We start from the raw sequence: 15,891 nt of genomic DNA, 5'->3' as shown, positions 1-15,891 counted from the left end.
CTGCGCAGCCCCCGCCCCTTGCCGGTGGCCTGCTGGGCCGAGGAGTCACCAGGGGGCTGGGCTCCTCAGGGTGCATGGGTGACCGCACCAGTGCCTGGGCGGTTTGGGGACCAGTGATGTGCCCAGGTGTGTGGACGCTTGGGCATGTGTGCCAGGGGTGGGAGTGAGTGTGCCAAGAGTGTGTGTGCTCAGGTGTTGGAGAGTGTGTGCCAGCTGTGGGAGTTAGTGTGCCGGGTGCCATGTGTGGGTCAGGTGTGCCAGGGTTTGTGTGCCCAGGTGTGGAAGAGCGTGTGCCATGGGTGTGTGCACAGGTGTGGGAGTGAGTGTTCCAGGATTGTGTGCCAGGAGCATGTGTGCTCAGGGGTGGGAGTGAGTGTGCACAGGTGTGGGACAGCATGTGCCAGGGGTGGGTGTGCCCAGTTGTGGAAGAGTGCATGCAAGTATGTGTGCACAGGTGTGGGAGTGTGCCAGGGGTGTGCACATCCAGGGTGTGTGTGCCAGGTGTGGGAGTGAGTGTGCCCGGTGCCCTGTGTGGGTTAGTGTGTGGCACATTCAGGGTGTGTGTGCCAGGTGTGGGTCAGTGTGAGCCAGGGTCCCTGTGCACAGGATGGGAGAACACATGCCAGATGGGTGTGCTCGGGTGTATGAGTGTATATCAGAGTGTGCGTGTACAGATATGAGAGAGCCTGTGCAGGGATGTGTGCTCGGCTGTGTGCCCAGGTGTGGGATTATACAGAGGTGGGTGTGTGCACAGATGTGAGTGTGTCAGGGCCGTTTTGCCTAGGTGTGTGTGGGCATGCCCAAGTGCTCAGGTGGGTGGCAGGCCTGTGCCTGTGTGACAGGGGAATGCTGGTGACCACGCTGGGCATCTCCCTAACTGCTGTCCTGCCTCTGGTGTCCTGGGGAAGCCCCTGGGCAGAGTGAGGCCTTCCCCGAAGGTGGCTGCATCAGGCGAGGGGCCCTCCAGGCAGGACGGCCATTGCGCATAGAGCGGAGCAAGTGCCCTCTGGGCCGGCCTTTCCAGGAGGAGGGACTGTCTCTCTCCCCCAAGCAAGCTGTCCCTGAATCTGTGGAGAAGGGCTGTAGTGGGGCTGCCTGGCCTCCTGACCACACTGCACCAGCCCTCCCTGCCACCTGGCCCTCCTGGCTTGGGCTGCTTTCCCTCTCTGCCCTTGGGATCCAGGAGAACCTGGCCTGGGCACTTGCCTGGAGGGCTCTGCTGGCTCCTCTGCCTCCCTCCTCCCAGGCCCTGCCCTGGCAGCCCCCTCCCCTGGTGGCTCCCTCTGCACCTGGGGAGGCAGGGCAGGGGTGCTGGCCTGGGCCCCGCCCTGCCTCCCGGCTCCTGCTCTCCCTGCCTCCTAACGTGGGCGCCCCCGTACTAACTCCCTTTCTCTCTTTCCTTGTAGCTAGAGCACATTCAGAAACACATATGGTATATGTAAGTAGCTTCTCTGACCACTAACGCCCGCTTTGCCTGTTGCTGTGGCCTGTGAGGAGGGGGGAGGGCACTGGCCAGCGTGGGCTGCCCCAGCCTTGCTGTCAGCTGTCCTGTGCTGGTGTGGCAGGACACAGGAGGCCTGCAGGGGCTGGTCATAGAGACAGCAACAGGACTCAGGGGCCCAGATGAGGGCGGGCCTCCCACCCTCCTGGCCACCTTAGGGTGGGTGGAGTGGCCTCCGGCTAGCTGGAGTGAGCGACCCCTGGTGCTGTGTTGTCCACAGAGGAGGCAAAAATGAGCCTGAGCCAGAGCAGCCCATCCCCCGAAAGGTGCAGATCCGTTCGCTGCCCAGCCTGGAGGACATCGACCCCGACGTGCTGGACAGCATGCACTCCCTGGGCTGCTTCCGAGACCGCAACAAGCTGCTGCAGGACCTGCTCTCTGAGGAGTATGTCCTGGGTGGGCAGGAGGGGCTGGCTTGGCCATGGGCTCCACACTCCAGCTCTGGCAGCTTTGGGGAAGGTGGCCAGAGGCAGCGTCCTCCTGGACCACGGGCAGGCACACTGTCCAGGAGTGTTTGGGAGCCAACCCTCCTGGTGCCTCTCGCCCCAAACAGGGAGAACCAGGAAAAGATGATTTATTTCCTCCTCCTGGACCGGAAAGAACGGTACCCCAGCCATGAGGACGAGGACCTACCCCCCAGGAATGAGATAGGTATGAGGCCTCCAGCCCATGCTGCGTCCTGGGGCTTGCTGGAAGCCAGGGCTGACCCCTGTCTGCACACAGACCCTCCCCGGAAGCGTGTGGACTCCCCGATGTTGAACCGGCACGGCAAGCGGCGGCCCGAGCGCAAGTCCATGGAGGTGCTCAGCGTGACAGATGGCGGCTCCCCGGTGCCTGCGCGGCGAGCCATTGAGATGGCCCAGCATGGCCAGAGGTGCGTGCCTGCCCTAGGGTGCCACACCAAGGCAGCACCCTCCTAGGCTGCTCTAGACCTGGCCTCGTCTCTTCCCACTGGTCCTGAGATCTGGGCCAAGGCCACTGGCTGATCAGAACTGCACGGTGCTGGGGTTGCTAGCAGGACCGCACAGGCTGAGTTGGACTGAAATGGACTAGGCTATGCTGGGCTGAGCTAGGCTGAGCTGAGCTGGACTCAGCTTGGCTGGGCTGAGCTGGGCTGGACTGGGCTGAGGGGCTGGGCTGAGCTGAGCTGGGTGGGCTTCACTGGGCTGAGCTGTGCTAGGCTGGACTGGACTAAGCTGTGCTGGACTGATCTGAGCTGGGCTGAGATGGGCTCAGCTGAACTGGGCTGGACCAGGCAGAGCTGAGCTGGGCTGGGTGACTTGGCTGACTGAGCTGGGTTGATCTGAACTGGGCTGAGCTGGACTGGGCTGGGCTGAGCTGAGCAGAGCAGAGCAGGACTGGGCTGAGCTGGGCTGAACTGGGCTGAGCAGAGTAGAGCAGGGCTGAGCCGGGCTGAGCAGAGCAGGGCTGGGCTGGGCTGGGCTGAGCAGAGCAGAACTGGGCTGAGCAGGGCTGGGCTGAGCTGGGCTGAGCAGGGCTGAGCTGGGCTGAGCAGAGCAGGACTGGGCTGAGCAGGGCTGGGCTGAGCTGGGCTGAGCTGGGCTGAGCTGGGCTGAGCTGAACTAGGCTGAACTGGGCTGGGCTGAGCTGAGCTTGGCTGGTCGAGGCTGAGCTGGGCTGAGCTGGGCTGGGCTGGGCTGGGCTGGGCTGGGCTGGGCTGAGCTGGGTAGGCTTGCTGGGCTGGGCTGACTGGTACTGAACTCCACTTTGTTGAGCTGATCATGTCTTTGTTAGGCCACGTTGAACTGGATGTGGCAAAATGTGTCCTCGGTGTGTTTGCCCTGGAGTGATTCTGGCTGTCCTGGATAAAGTCCACTGGACCATGCTCACTAGATGGGGTGGGCAGAGTGGAGCAAGGTGGACTGAGCTGGGCTGGACACTGGGCTTTAGGAGCCTAGAGCTGGTTTTGTGAGCAAGCCCAGCTGGCGACAAGGCCAGGGACTGGTACAGAGGTGTGTGTGAACCATGCGTGGGACTGTGGTGGCCTGTGAGGTGGCCTGTGGTGTCAAGGTCAGCCTTCCCACCCTCCCCTAGGAGGTGGCAGGGGGGCAGAGCCCCAGGGAAGTCTGGACGGGCAGGCAAGGGCTGAGACGTCTGGAGGGCCAGGCAGGGGCTCACATCTGAGGAGCCGAGGCCTCTTAGAGCAGAGCTCAGGAGAGGGAGGGGACTCCCCATGGTAAGCCCACGATTCTGGGATGGGGGAAGGGGAAGACTAGTAGTCGGGGAAGACTCTGGGTCCCCAGCCCCCATGGGGGATACAGGTAGAGACAAAGGGACAATCTGGTAATTGCTGGGGTCTCTGGTTCCCTGGGTCCCAGGGGATCTGGGGTTGGGTCAGCCCCCGGTTCCTGGGGTGTCTGGGTCCTGGGCTTCAGCCTAGGGGAACAGCCTGGTCCTCTCCTGTTCTAGAGCCTTTGTCCCAGCCTTCAGGGCTGAGGCTGGGTAGATCCTGCAGCCCGTGAGGTGGGGTGCAGGGGTCCCCATGGCACCTGGGCCTGGGGCTTGGGAGGAAGAGGTGGAGTTAGAGAGTCAGGACTGGACCTACACAGGCCTGGCCATCTGGCCCCTAGGCTGGAGCAGGGCCCCCAGTCTGGGTCGCGTGGTAGTCTGAGGCCGGCCTGACCTGGACCCTGTCCTGCAGCCTCCATCCAGAAGCCGTCCGTCTTCCCCTTGCACTCCTGCTGCAGCAAGCCCACCTCCGTGTCGCTGGGCTGCCTGGTCACAGGCTACTTCCCAGAGCCAGTGACTGTGACCTGGGACACAGGCTCCCTGAATGTGAGCACCCTGAACTTCCCCACCGCCAAACTCAGCTCCGGCCTCCTGGCCAGAACCAGCCAGGTGACCGTGTCCGGCACAGAGGAGTGGGCCAGGAAGAGTTTCACCTGCAGCGTGCGCCATGCTCCATCGTCGACATCCCAGGTCAACAAGACCGTCCAAGGTAAGCGGGGCCAGGCTTGCTGCAGCCACCACAGGAGAAAGCAGTCACAGCAGCAGGGACTTCTCGAATGTGCCCAGCTGGGATGGGGAGGACCAAAGCAGGGCAGCACGCAGTGTGCCTGGGGACCTGGGCGGGGGCCGGGGGTGCCTGGAGGAGGAAGCTGCAGCTCAGGGGACCTCACGGCTCACACCTCTGCCCTAGGTTGCTTGCTCTCCAACTTCACCGGCCCCGATGTGACGCTCTTCCACTCAGCCTGTGACCCCAGTGGATCTCACTCCATCATCCAGCTCTATTGCCTCATTTCTGGCTACACCCCGGGTGACCTCGTGGTCACTTGGCTGAAGGACAAGAAGCCACTCTTCAAAACGGCCTCATCCATTGCCCCACCCACGCAGGAAGGCAAGCTGGCCTCCACCCACAGCAAGATCAATGTCACCCAGGAAGACTGGATGTCAGAGAGCATCTTCACGTGCCAGGTCACAACCCACGGCTTCAACTACCGGGCCCATGCCCAGAAGTGCACAGGTGTGGCCCCCTCCTGCCCTGACACCTGGACACCCAGGAGCCAGAGGCGGCTGAGCGGGGGCCTCATGCTGCCTCTCCCCACCCCACAGATGACGAGCCACGAGGGATAAGTACCTACCTGATCCCGCCCAGCCCTCTGGACCTGTACGTCCGCACAGCGCCCAAGCTCACCTGTCTGGTGGTAGACCTGGAAAGCAAAGAGGGCGTGACAGTGGTCTGGACCCGGGACAGCCAGAAGCCAGTGACCTCCGACCCCTGGAAGGCCAACAAGCAGCTCAACGCTACATTCAGCATCGTCTCCACCCTGCCAGTGGACGCCAAGGACTGGATCGATGGCGAAACCTACCGCTGCACGGTGACACACCCTGAGCTGCCCAAGCCCATCGTTCGGTCCATCACCAAGGCCCCCGGCAAGTCACGGGCCTGGGCAGGTGGGCTGGCCTCCCTAGTGGTCAGAGAGGGTGGAGGTTGGGCTGACACCTTTTGTCCACAGGCAAGCGCATGGCCCCCGAGGTCTACGTGTTCCTGCCACCTGAGGAGCGAGGGGGCCAGGACAAGCTCACCCTCACCTGCCTGATCCAGAACTTCTTCCCCGTGGACATCTCGGTGCAGTGGCTTCGCAACGGGCAGATCCACCATGACCAGCACAGCACCACAGCGCCCCTCAAGACCAACACCTCCCACCCCTCCTTCTTCATCTTCAGCCGCCTAGAGATCACCCAGGCAGACTGGGCGCTGAATACCAAGTTCACCTGCCGCGTGGTCCACGAGGCACTTCCTGGCCGGAGAACCCTCGAGAAAACCGTGTTCAAGAGCCCTGGTAAATGAAGCCACCCTGCCGGCCTCTCCCCACAGGGCTCATCCAGCAGGGCAGGAAGGGAGGCCAGTCAGGCCTGTCCACTAGGCCTGTCCACTGTTGTGATGCACCAGGAAGCCACCCTAATAAACTCTGCAAAGCCTGCTCACAGCCCTGGGTGCCCATTCTTGGGGAGGGCAGGGCTGCAGGGCAGAATCATCTTCCACAGAAGGGCGCCCCAAAAGAGGGGCTGAGAGGGGCTGGGGCAGCAGTGGGGGTGTCTGTCAAATAGCACACCACACGATGGGGCTCGGCACAGAGACCCTGCCCCCAAAGAGGGTCACAGAGTCGGAGGAGATGGTCCTCGGTGGGCCAGGGTGAGCACCCCAGGAGATGTCAGCTCTGTCCCTGGAGAGACAAGACCCCACACCTCCAGGTGTCCCTGCCAGAGGCAGACCCCAGACAGCCCTCTGCCTCCCTCTGTGCACGGGGCCAGGGGTCAAGCCCACTCACCCCCACGCCCTGACTGTCCTGCTGCACGGTCACACATGGGTCAGCACCCACTGTCCTCAGCCTTGCTGCTGGCCTCACTCCAGCCACAGCCACACAAGGAGACACCAGCCACACACACGTATGTCCAGTCACATGCCCCTGTGCCACACGTGCTGGCCGCAGAGGGGCACACACTGATCATGCAGCATTAGGCACCTGCAGCAGCACCCTGCACCTGCAGCGGGGCTCACAGCACCCACCCAACAGTGTGTCACATGTGCTCAGGACGGCCTGGCCCTGGCCTCCCATGGCTGCCCATGCGCAGACCACTCCAAGTCCTTCCCTCGACACAGCCAGGCTCCCAGGTCCAAGACAAAAAGGGAAACTCACACCTCAGCTGGGATCCCAGTGCCCCCACAAGACCTCCCCCTATGGCCCCAGCCTCCCCGGCCCACCCCTCCCTGGCGGCCCTACCCCACAGACAGGGAGATGGACACACAGCAGAAGTGTCTGAGCTCTCCTGGTCCACCACAAGCCCAGAGCAGGATGCACGCCCTTCCCAGAGCCTGGAGGACAAGCGGTTAGAGCCATCATGTGCACCCAGGCCCCATCACAGGCACAGCCACAGCCAGCTGGGCCTGTGCATACCCACACAGCCACAGAGGGCATCGGGAGGCGGAGGGCACACGGCCCTCTGCAAGGGAGATGCCTCCCCACCCAGGCACCTTCCCACCAGGCCCTCCTCAGAGCAGGAGCACAGGAGTGGGCCCAGCACCCAGGGCCTGCCCCAGGCCCACCCAGCCCAACCCCAGGCTGTGATAGAGGAGGGCCACTGACCTCAGGTGACCAGAGACAGGCATGAGGCCGAGCAAATTGGTGAAGGTCCCAGAGAGGGCAAGGGCCCATCCCCCAGACCAGGAGGCTGCTCTGACCCCACAGGCCTGGGCTCAGAGTCTGTTCAACTGGGCCAGCCCTCAGAGACTTGTCACTGTCACCAAGACTCCTGGGGTCAGAGCCCTTCATGAGGGCCCAGCATTCTCTGGGAGGGGTGCATGGGGCCAAGTTTGGGGCCAGGAGAGATAGGAGAAGGAGAGGGAGAGGAACAGGCCAGGCCTCCGGGCCTGGTGGGGCAGAGCACAGACTCAAGGTCAGGAGTGGGCAGAAGACCGGGATCCCCTGAGCTGCAAGCTGACTTGGTGGGCTTTGGGCCTCCAGCCCTCCAAGGCTGACGGGGGGCTCTGGGAAGTCCCATATGAGGCCGGGCAGGGAGCTCCTCTCCTGGGGGCCTCAGTGGGGGTTCCCTGGGCCGGGAGAACTGACTGGCCCGTCCTCCCAGAGCTAGACCTGCAGGACCTGTGCACAGAGGAGCTGGAGAGTGCCGAGCTGGACGGGCTGTGGACCAGCACCTGTGTTTTCATCTCCCTGTTCCTGCTCAGCGTGAGCTACGGTGCCACCATCACCCTCTTCAAGGTGGGGCCTGGCGCCTGGGCGGGTGGGGCCCAGAAGGCCCTGGGCCAGCTACGGCTGCCCTCACACACACCTTCTCCCCAGGTGAAGTGGGTCTTCTCCGCAGAGCTGCGGAGCACACCCCAGGCCCTGCACGACTACGCCAACATCCTCCATCCGGGGGCCTAGCCAGGACACCCCGCCACGCAGCCGGGCCTCCGCGTCTGAGCCTCCTGGGGCTGCGGCTCTGCCCAGGTGGGAGGAGGGAGCAGACCCACCCTGTCAGGGCCAGGGCTGGGGCCCAAGTACCAGCGCACCAGAGTCCAGAACGTTCCTCAGCCCCAAGGTTCCCCAAGACAGCCCATCAATCACAGACCTCACCCACTCTGAGACCAGCCCAGAACAGCGCCTGGCCCTTCGGCAGAGGGCTCCTGGCCGCAGGATGGGCGCTGACCGCCGGGACTCACCCAGGCCCACAGTCCTCAGGATGGCCCCCAACAACCAGAAAACACACTGAGGCCCAGAGCCATGGTCCCCACCACGGGAGGCAGCCAGCCCAGTCCCCTGGGCTGGGCAGAGGGGTCCCACAGCCTGGAGAGGGGTCCCCTCCTGCCCACAGCCTCGCCCACCTCCACCTGGCAGTCCTGTTCCCACCCAGGATTCTCAGTAAAGCTCCTGCCATGGCCCAGGCCTCCTGAGCATGCTTTAGGGAAGTGTCTGTGGTCACCCTGGGGTGGCCGGAGGAAGGCACTCCAAGGACGTGGACGAGGGCCAGAGGGAAAGGAGGAGTCCAGTCAAGCAGCTGTCCTCTGTGAGAGCCCTCAACACCAGTCCCTGAGCTGTCCACACCTCTGGCCTCCAGCCCAGATTCACGTCCCCTCCTCTGTGAGGGAAAACCCCCACCTTGGGCCAAGCGAGCGCCAATGCCCTGGTCAGAGCAGCAGTCTGGGAGCTCGGATGCCGTCACCAAGGAGACGAGGCTGTGGGGCCTCCCAGGACCTCAGTCCATCCACCCTGACTCTGCAGAAGGCCCATCCCTGGCCCCGGCCCCACAGCCAGCCTGGACACTCACTTAGCTGAGAGGTGACCTTCGGTGAGCCAGGGCCACCAGGGGCTGGCCACCATCATCCTTGGGAAGAATACTGGTGGCCAAGGAGACTGAGCCGGGCACAGGGCACAGCCAGTGGCCAGGACCGAGGTGGCGGGGGCTGTGCCCTCCTCAGCCAGGCAAGTGGCTTCCCAGTTGGAAAGCTGCTTGCGGGGTCTCTGTGGAGCCCAACAAAAGTGAAGGGGAACACCCGTCCCCCCAGCTACCCAGGAGGCTGCAGAAGGACACCAGTTCAAGGCCAGCCTGGCAACATCAGCAGACCCTGTCTCAAAATAAAAAGAACCGGGCAGCCATAGTTGGTGGGAGGGAGGGAGGAATGAAGGAGCTTTGGCTTGTGCAGAGGGGAGTGCGGGGAGGGGTGGGGCTGTGGGGATGGGGAGGAGGTAGAATGAGACGGACACTCCTGCCCTGCAGACGGGTGTGATGACACCACTGGAGTGACCGCCCCGGGTGCAGCCAGAGGAAGAAGAAGTTGTGCTCCATTTGTGAACAACGTGTCACAACGCATTCTACTGTCACACCTAACTAAACAGAACAAATTAACATAAACTTTAAAAAAAACAAAGGGCTGGAGATATAGCTCAGAGGTACAGCGCTTGCCTAGCATGCATGAGGCCTGGGGTTTGATCCCCAGAACCACGAAAAATGGTGGGGAGAATCCATGAACACATACAACAAAGGGCAGACTTCCTTCAGAAACAAAGAGCACTCTGGAACCAATAAAAAAAAAAAAAAACAAGAAAGATGAGCAATGGGTCCTTCACAGAAGGAAAAACCCAGCAGCCAATAACGTGAAGAAAAGTTTCAGTGGTGGACAGCTACAGTAGGAGGACACGAGGGTGGGGCCCCAGCCCTGGTTGAGGGCTGTGAACTCTTTAGACCATTCGGAGGCCAAGTGACCAAACACCCTTGTGATCATCATGGCAGTGGCCCTACAGGGGGACCTGCAGCAGGGCAGCAGGTCCAGTGTCACATGAACTCTGAACCAGGATGGAAATGGGCCCCTGGAGCAGCCAAACTGGGTAGCACCAGACCCCACTCTGGGCAGAAGAGCAGCACTGGGAGGCGGGAGGCTGGGGAGGCTCGTCTGAGACAGGAGAGCTGCTCCGAACAGGAGGGCTTCCAAAGTTGCCCAGGCCACAGCCCCTGTCCACCCCCACAGACACACGCTCTGGAGAAGCCAGGCCCCGCCCCAGCCCGTGGCCTGCCAGGCTCTCCTTCCAAGCTGGGCACCTCCTCCTGTGTGCTGGACCGAGGGCATCCCAGGGGCAAAGCCAGTGTCTTCTTTCTCTGACTCACACCCCAGAGCGTGAGACTCCACAGCCCCAGAGTGGGACGCCGTCACACAGACATGGGCTGTAGCTCCCGCAGCCCGGAGCAAGTCAGCTGGTCTCCTCGTTCCAGAGCACCCAGGGAACTGGACCACCCGCAGCCAGGGTCCAGAGCCCGCGTGTGGAGCCCGCGAGACCTGCTTCCCAGGACGAGAGCACACCCTGCCGGGTCCTCCTCTTCACTCTCTCCCTGGCCCACAAGAGAGGCACTCATGTCCTGGACCCTGGGAATCACCCCTTTGGAAGAAGGGCCTTTGCAGATGCAGTCAGGGTCGATGGGCCCTGAATCCAGGGGCAAAGTCCTTTTAACCAGCCACAGAGAGGGCAGAGGCAGGGCCAGCGGGCTGAATGCCCATGTCCCCTGGAGATGTAGATGCTGAAACTGAAGGCTGGCACCTTGGCAGACTCTGACCACGGGACCAGGGAAGGCCACCAAGGAGGGCTGTCACACAGGGTCACCTGGGCGAACACGACAGACTCAGCCAATCCCAGCGCTGCCCAGAGCTGCCACAACCCACAAAGACCCTTCTGTCCAGCCCGGGTGATGCCACTTTGTTGATCCAGCGGCCACAGGAGCTTTCAAACACCCGCACACCCTCCTGCTTGCCTCAACCCGGCCCTCCTGGCCTCTTGAACCGCCCACCATGGGCCATGGCAGCGCTCCTTCCTGGTGACCGCTGGAGGGTCTCTGTTGTGACTTAGGTTGGCAAAGCCCTCAGCTGAAAGGCTGGGATTGGGGGCCTCTGGAAGGCGACTGGGTCACAATGAGCAACACTGACCACAGGCCCCACACAGTGGCCATCTACGAATCAAGAAGCAGCCCTCGCTGGAATGACCACTGACCATGGTCATCAGCCACCAGGACTGCAACAAGTCAGTGTGCTCTGAGCAGGCTGGCTGTGTTTTCTCACAGCAGCCAGGTGACCGAGACAGGCAGCCACAGCGCCCCCATTGACAGCAACGAGCCTCCAGGACCCCAGGCGCCTCCCACCCCCTCCAGCAGTCCCCTGATGGACCTCACAGCCAGAGGGCCCTCCATTCTCCCCTCACTTCCCAAGGCCCTGCTTATGAAGCGCTTCCAAGTCCCCCAAAAGAGCTGACTCTCCCGCCCCAGGGCCCAGAGCCACCTGATGCCCACTTGTGCCCAGAGTTCTTTCTCGAGGCCTCCCTGGCCGTGGCCCCCTCTGGCCAGCCCTATGCTTTGGGGTCCAGGCACCGCTGGCCCTCAGTGCTCCTCCCAGACTCTGTCCCGTCCATCTCTGTCTCAGAGTCTGGGAGCCTCTGTGTGGATTTCCGTCTCTCCTGTCCTGCATCTTGGCCCCCGGCCCAGCACTGTGGCCAGTCATGTAGAGCCCTAGTCTCACCACGGCCTGTGGGGTCACACAGCCCAAGCCACACACACCTGTCCCCACCACAACCAGACCACAGACCAGACATGACGTGGAGGAGGTGAGCGGCCACAATATGGAGGTGGAGCAGGAAGTGGGCGAGTGACCCCCGTGGGGGCCAGACATACAGTCATACAGCCCCTCCCCAGTGGGGCCCCAAGCACCCAGACTGCCCCAGCCCTGGGCAAAGGGTCCACAGTGGGGCAGAGGGCTGCTGAGGACACAGCCCTCCAGCCTGGGCCTAGAGCAAGCCTGAGCTCCTGCCCTGGCACAGTCCCTCTGGAGCAGGCAGACAATGGCCATGAGGGTGGACCACAGCCCAGGGCCACCAGGCCAAGAGGGGGGAGGGCTCAGAGGCCTGAGCACGTAGACTGCGACGCTCTATGGCCTCCTGTCCTCCTCAGACGTGGACAGCAACGCCAGGCCTGGGCACTCCTAGAAACTCAGGATGGAGAAGAGGCCTCCAGACCAAGAAGGTGAGGGGAGAGGTACCAGAGGACACACAGCAGGGCATGGACGTGGAAAGCCAAAAGGGGCCGTGGGCAGGGATGCAGCCCTGATGGGGACCGGAAGGCATCCGAGCTGAGCAGAAGGACGTGAGAGGATGGGAAGGGCAGGCTGGGCCACACCTGTCTGCTGAGCTGGGCCGCCCAACACTAGGCTGATCAGGCTCCACTAGGCTGAGCTGGGCTGGGCTAGACTACGCTGGACCAAGCTGGACCAAGCTGGGCCAAGCTGGGCTGAGATGGGCTAAGCAGGGCTGAGCTGAGCTGGGCTGGGCTGAGCAGAACTGGGCTGAGTTGAGCTGGACCAAGCTGGGCTGAGCTGGGCTGAATTGGGCTGAGCTGGACTGGGCTGAGCTGGGCTGAATTCGGCTGAGATGGACTGGGCTAAGCTGGGCTGGGCTGGGCTGGGCTGAGCTGAGCTGGACTGAGCTGGGCTGGGCNTGGGCTGGGCTGGCCTGGGCTGGGCTGAGCAGAGCAGAACTGGGCTGAGCAGGGCTGGGCTGGGCTGAGCAGGGCTGAGCTGGGCTGTGCTGTGCTGAGCTGTGCTGAGCTGTGCTGAACTGGACTGAACTGGGTTGAGCTGGGTTGAACTGGGCTGAGCTGTGCTGGGCTGGGCTGGGCTGGGCTGGGCTGGTCTGTCCTGTGATCAAGCCATGTTGAAAGCTGCCAGTCCAGAAGGCTTGTCCCTCATTGATGTTTGACCCTCTGTGGGTGGCCAGTGGCAGTGTCGTGGCCAGGGATGTGGAATCTGGGGGAGTGCTGAGTGGGTGTGTGTCCCGTAGGACCCCTGGAGGGAGAAAGGGTGCCCAGAACCTGCATTGCCTGGGTGGGACGGAGCTGTGGGAGATGCTAGGTGTGGCCTCTGAGAAGGGGTCTCCAGTCTTCCCTCCCCAGGTGGGAGTCCTAGTTGTGTGAGACAGACATGGGCCTGGAGTCCCATCAGCCCTGGCTGTCATTGTTCAGCCTTGGGGTCTGGGCCAGCACCCCACTGCCCCCTCTCTCTAGTGGGCAGTGGGGTGCCAAGGGCCTCACCAGAGGAACTTGCCAGAAACTGCGGAAACACAAGGCAGCTGGGTGGCCATCAGGATAAACTGCCAGACCTCAGTGCTGGCCCCAGGCCCTCACCAGGGATCAGGGCTGGCTGGGCCTTCAACCCCAGGGTGCCAGCCCTCAGGGTCCTCCTTCCAGTTCACCAGCTGCCAGCCTGGGGCAGCCAGGGTCTCCTCTGGTGTCCTGCTTGCTGTAGGCATGCTGCTCCTTGCAGGACCCTCCCAGCAGCCTGAGCGCATGCCTTCTGCTCTTGTGGCCATCACCTTCCCTGGGCCTTGCAGGGCAGGCTGGGGGCCAACCTGAGCCCTTCCCACCCTGCATGGCCTGAACTCCTGCCCCAACCCCCAGGCCTGGCTGCTGTGGGGTGGGACTGCCCCAGGGTTTCAGAGGCCTTTTGGCCTGGCACACCTAGCCTGCTTTAGCTTCTGGCTTGGCCTCTTGGCACTGGGCCGCAGGGGCCACTGGCCAGGACTGCAGGGGTCCTGGGGCTGGGGTGGGGGCTGGGCATCCCCCGAGGCCTGGCCACCCTGCCCAGCAGGCTGCTCAGGCAGGCTTGCTGTGGCTCCTGCCCCGTCCTCTCTCGCCGTCTCTGTGTGCTGGTCTGGGGTTGTCAGGTCATGCCCTACCTCAGAGCTGTGTGGAGGTCTCGCCCGTGTGGCCCGGGCGGCAGACGGGCCTGGCAGTGACCTGCGTGCGTGTGGCCGTGGCAGTAACTCTGTTTTCTCGCTTTGTTCCTGCTGTAGTAAAGCAATGTTCAGTAAAAGCCTGGATATCGCTGAAGCCCATCCCCAATTCAGCAAAGAAGACAGGTACACACCCTGCCCGTCCGTCCGCCCTCCCAGCCCCAGACACACAGCCCCTGCCTGGCCAGGCAGGCACAGGCAGGGCCTGGAGGCGGGGCTGGGCTGGGCTGCAGACGCTTCCTGACCCCTGCTCTCTGGGAATGGAATGTCCAGCCAGCCAAGGAAGGAGCATGGCCAGCTGTGCTGTGGCCCAGGAGGGGTGGGTTTGCTGGGGCAAGGCTGATGGCCAGCCCGGGGGAAAGACCCGCACACGGTGCGTACACAGGCCCAGGGTGGGGGGCACCACTATGCTCCCCACCCTAGGAGCCCCACGTGGCAGCAGGGAGGCCTCCCTTTTGCCGGCGCTTGGCCTTGGTCCAGTGGGCCTGGCTGGCACTGGCTGCTGTGGCCCTGCTGCCCACAAGGGCTGGGATCAGCCACCCCGTTCCCCTGTGCTGGCAGGTGGTGGCTGACACCCTGGGTGGGGGCACTGCCTGCAGAGCTGCCTCCCAGAGCTCTGGCCCCTTGGGCCTCGTCCCTGTGGAGCCTGCCTGTGCCCTGGCCCCTCCCTCACCCTGCACCCCCCTCCACTGTCCTCAGGACCGCGCCTTTCCTGACGTGCCAGTTGTAGCTCAGTGTCCGGGGGCCAGGCAGGAGGCCTGCTCAGCCCCAGCCCTGCCGCAGCTCCTCTGCTCTCCTTGCGCCAGGTGGCAAGCTCCTGGCTGGCCTGGGGAGCCCGGGCCCTGATCTTGCTTGCTCGTGGCTGCTGCCCCCAGGGCACCCCCTCTCCCTGGACACCTCCTTGGGGCCGGGCTCCCTCTCTGCACCTGGGCTTTGCCCAATGCTGGCCCAGGCAGGCTCCTGGCAGAGGGTCTCGCTGCCTCCCTCTCCCTTGGCAGTCAGGTGGGGAGACCTGCAGGTTGCTGCCACGGGGCCCTTCCCACAGGTGCCCGGGGGCCAGCTGGGAACCAGGCAAGGGCCAGGGTGGCCAGGGTGCTGGCGCCCTCAGTAGCTCCTGAGCCTAGGAGCCAGTCCTCGGTATGGGCCGGGAGGCCCTTTGCAGCCGGGCTGGCCAGCAGTGGGCACACTGGGGGCAATGTGGGATGGTCTTTTACTCTTTCCTGTCCTCTTCTCTCCTGTGGCTGCCACCCCTGCCCCCATTTCCCTCCTCTAAGGATGGCAGGTGCCGCTGCCCAGGGGTGAGATGGCCTTTGCTTGTCCTCTCTTTTGGTGTGGTGGGGCCAAGGCCTGTGCCTGCCCTCAGGCAGCTGCTCACCTGTGGTGGTGGACACATGGGCTCTCTGCTGTGCCTGGCCGGTCTTCAGCCAAGTGGGGCAGTGATGGTGCAAGAGGAGGGCTCTGGGCTGGCCGCAGGCGTCTCTTGTGGACATTTGTGGATGTGGAGGGCTGGGCTAGTGCCCAGCTGGTGATCCACACACCCGTCGCTGTGACAGCTCAGCCTTGGGGTCCGTGCTCAGGCAGCAGCTCACCCAACAGGAGGCTTGGCAAGGATGGGGCTGGACCCAGTTCACAGCAAGCCTCCACCTTGCCCCTCGTCCCTCCATCTACCCAGGGGCCTGCAGACCTTGCTGAGGCCCTCTGGGCACCTTATCCTGTGCCAGGCCTGGGCTGCTGGTGGTTCCTGTGTGTGGGGAGGAGCCCCAGGGACCCCAGCTGCACACTGGGTGCTGATGGGTGAGGTCAGCAGGGTGATCCTAGGCACAGCTGTGCATCCAGGGACCTCTTAGGGTTGGCAGGTGTGAACCAGGCCCCAAGGCCTGGGGGCTCTGGGCTGGGTCTCCAGGCCTCTTGGTGGTCCACCTGGGGAGAGGAGCAGGAGCCCCTCCTGGCCGAGTCACTGTTTTGTCCTTTGCCACCCCCCAGGTCTCGGTCCATCAGTGGTGCCTCCTCAGGCCTGTCCACGAGTCCACTCAGCAGTCCCCGGGTGAGTGACCAGCCATCCTGACCTCAGCTGTGGGTCTGCCATCCCGCGTGCGCAGGGCCGGT

At 63.4% G+C, this 15,891-nt stretch overlaps 1 protein-coding gene and 1 gene segment (V, D, J or C); both read left to right on the top strand.

Annotated features, from left to right (window-relative positions):
* The window catches only part of Brsk2 (BR serine/threonine kinase 2), a 53,552-nt gene that overhangs the window by 24,867 nt on the left and 12,794 nt on the right, over positions 1–15,891 (top strand). Inside the window, exons 8-13 of the mRNA XM_048807622.1 lie at positions 1,407–1,438; positions 1,722–1,886; positions 2,055–2,152; positions 2,225–2,375; positions 13,846–13,911; positions 15,769–15,840. Of these exons, the coding sequence (XP_048663579.1) occupies positions 1,407–1,438; positions 1,722–1,886; positions 2,055–2,152; positions 2,225–2,375; positions 13,846–13,911; positions 15,769–15,840 (584 nt within the window). The remainder of the gene's footprint in view (positions 1–1,406; positions 1,439–1,721; positions 1,887–2,054; positions 2,153–2,224; positions 2,376–13,845; positions 13,912–15,768; positions 15,841–15,891) is intronic.
* LOC107157075 lies at positions 1,479–8,404 on the top strand. The segment is given in 9 exon segments: positions 1,479–1,489; positions 1,544–1,550; positions 3,515–3,698; positions 4,164–4,460; positions 4,662–4,985; positions 5,075–5,395; positions 5,479–5,805; positions 7,610–7,743; positions 7,825–8,404. Coding segments are annotated over 5 exon segments (942 nt in total).

Source organism: Marmota marmota, unplaced genomic scaffold, assembly GCF_001458135.2.
Source record: "Marmota marmota marmota unplaced genomic scaffold, marMar, whole genome shotgun sequence".
Taxonomy (NCBI): Eukaryota; Metazoa; Chordata; class Mammalia; order Rodentia; family Sciuridae; genus Marmota; species Marmota marmota.
Note: the sequence above shows the minus strand (reverse complement) of the source record. Positions and strands in the feature narration are given on the sequence as shown.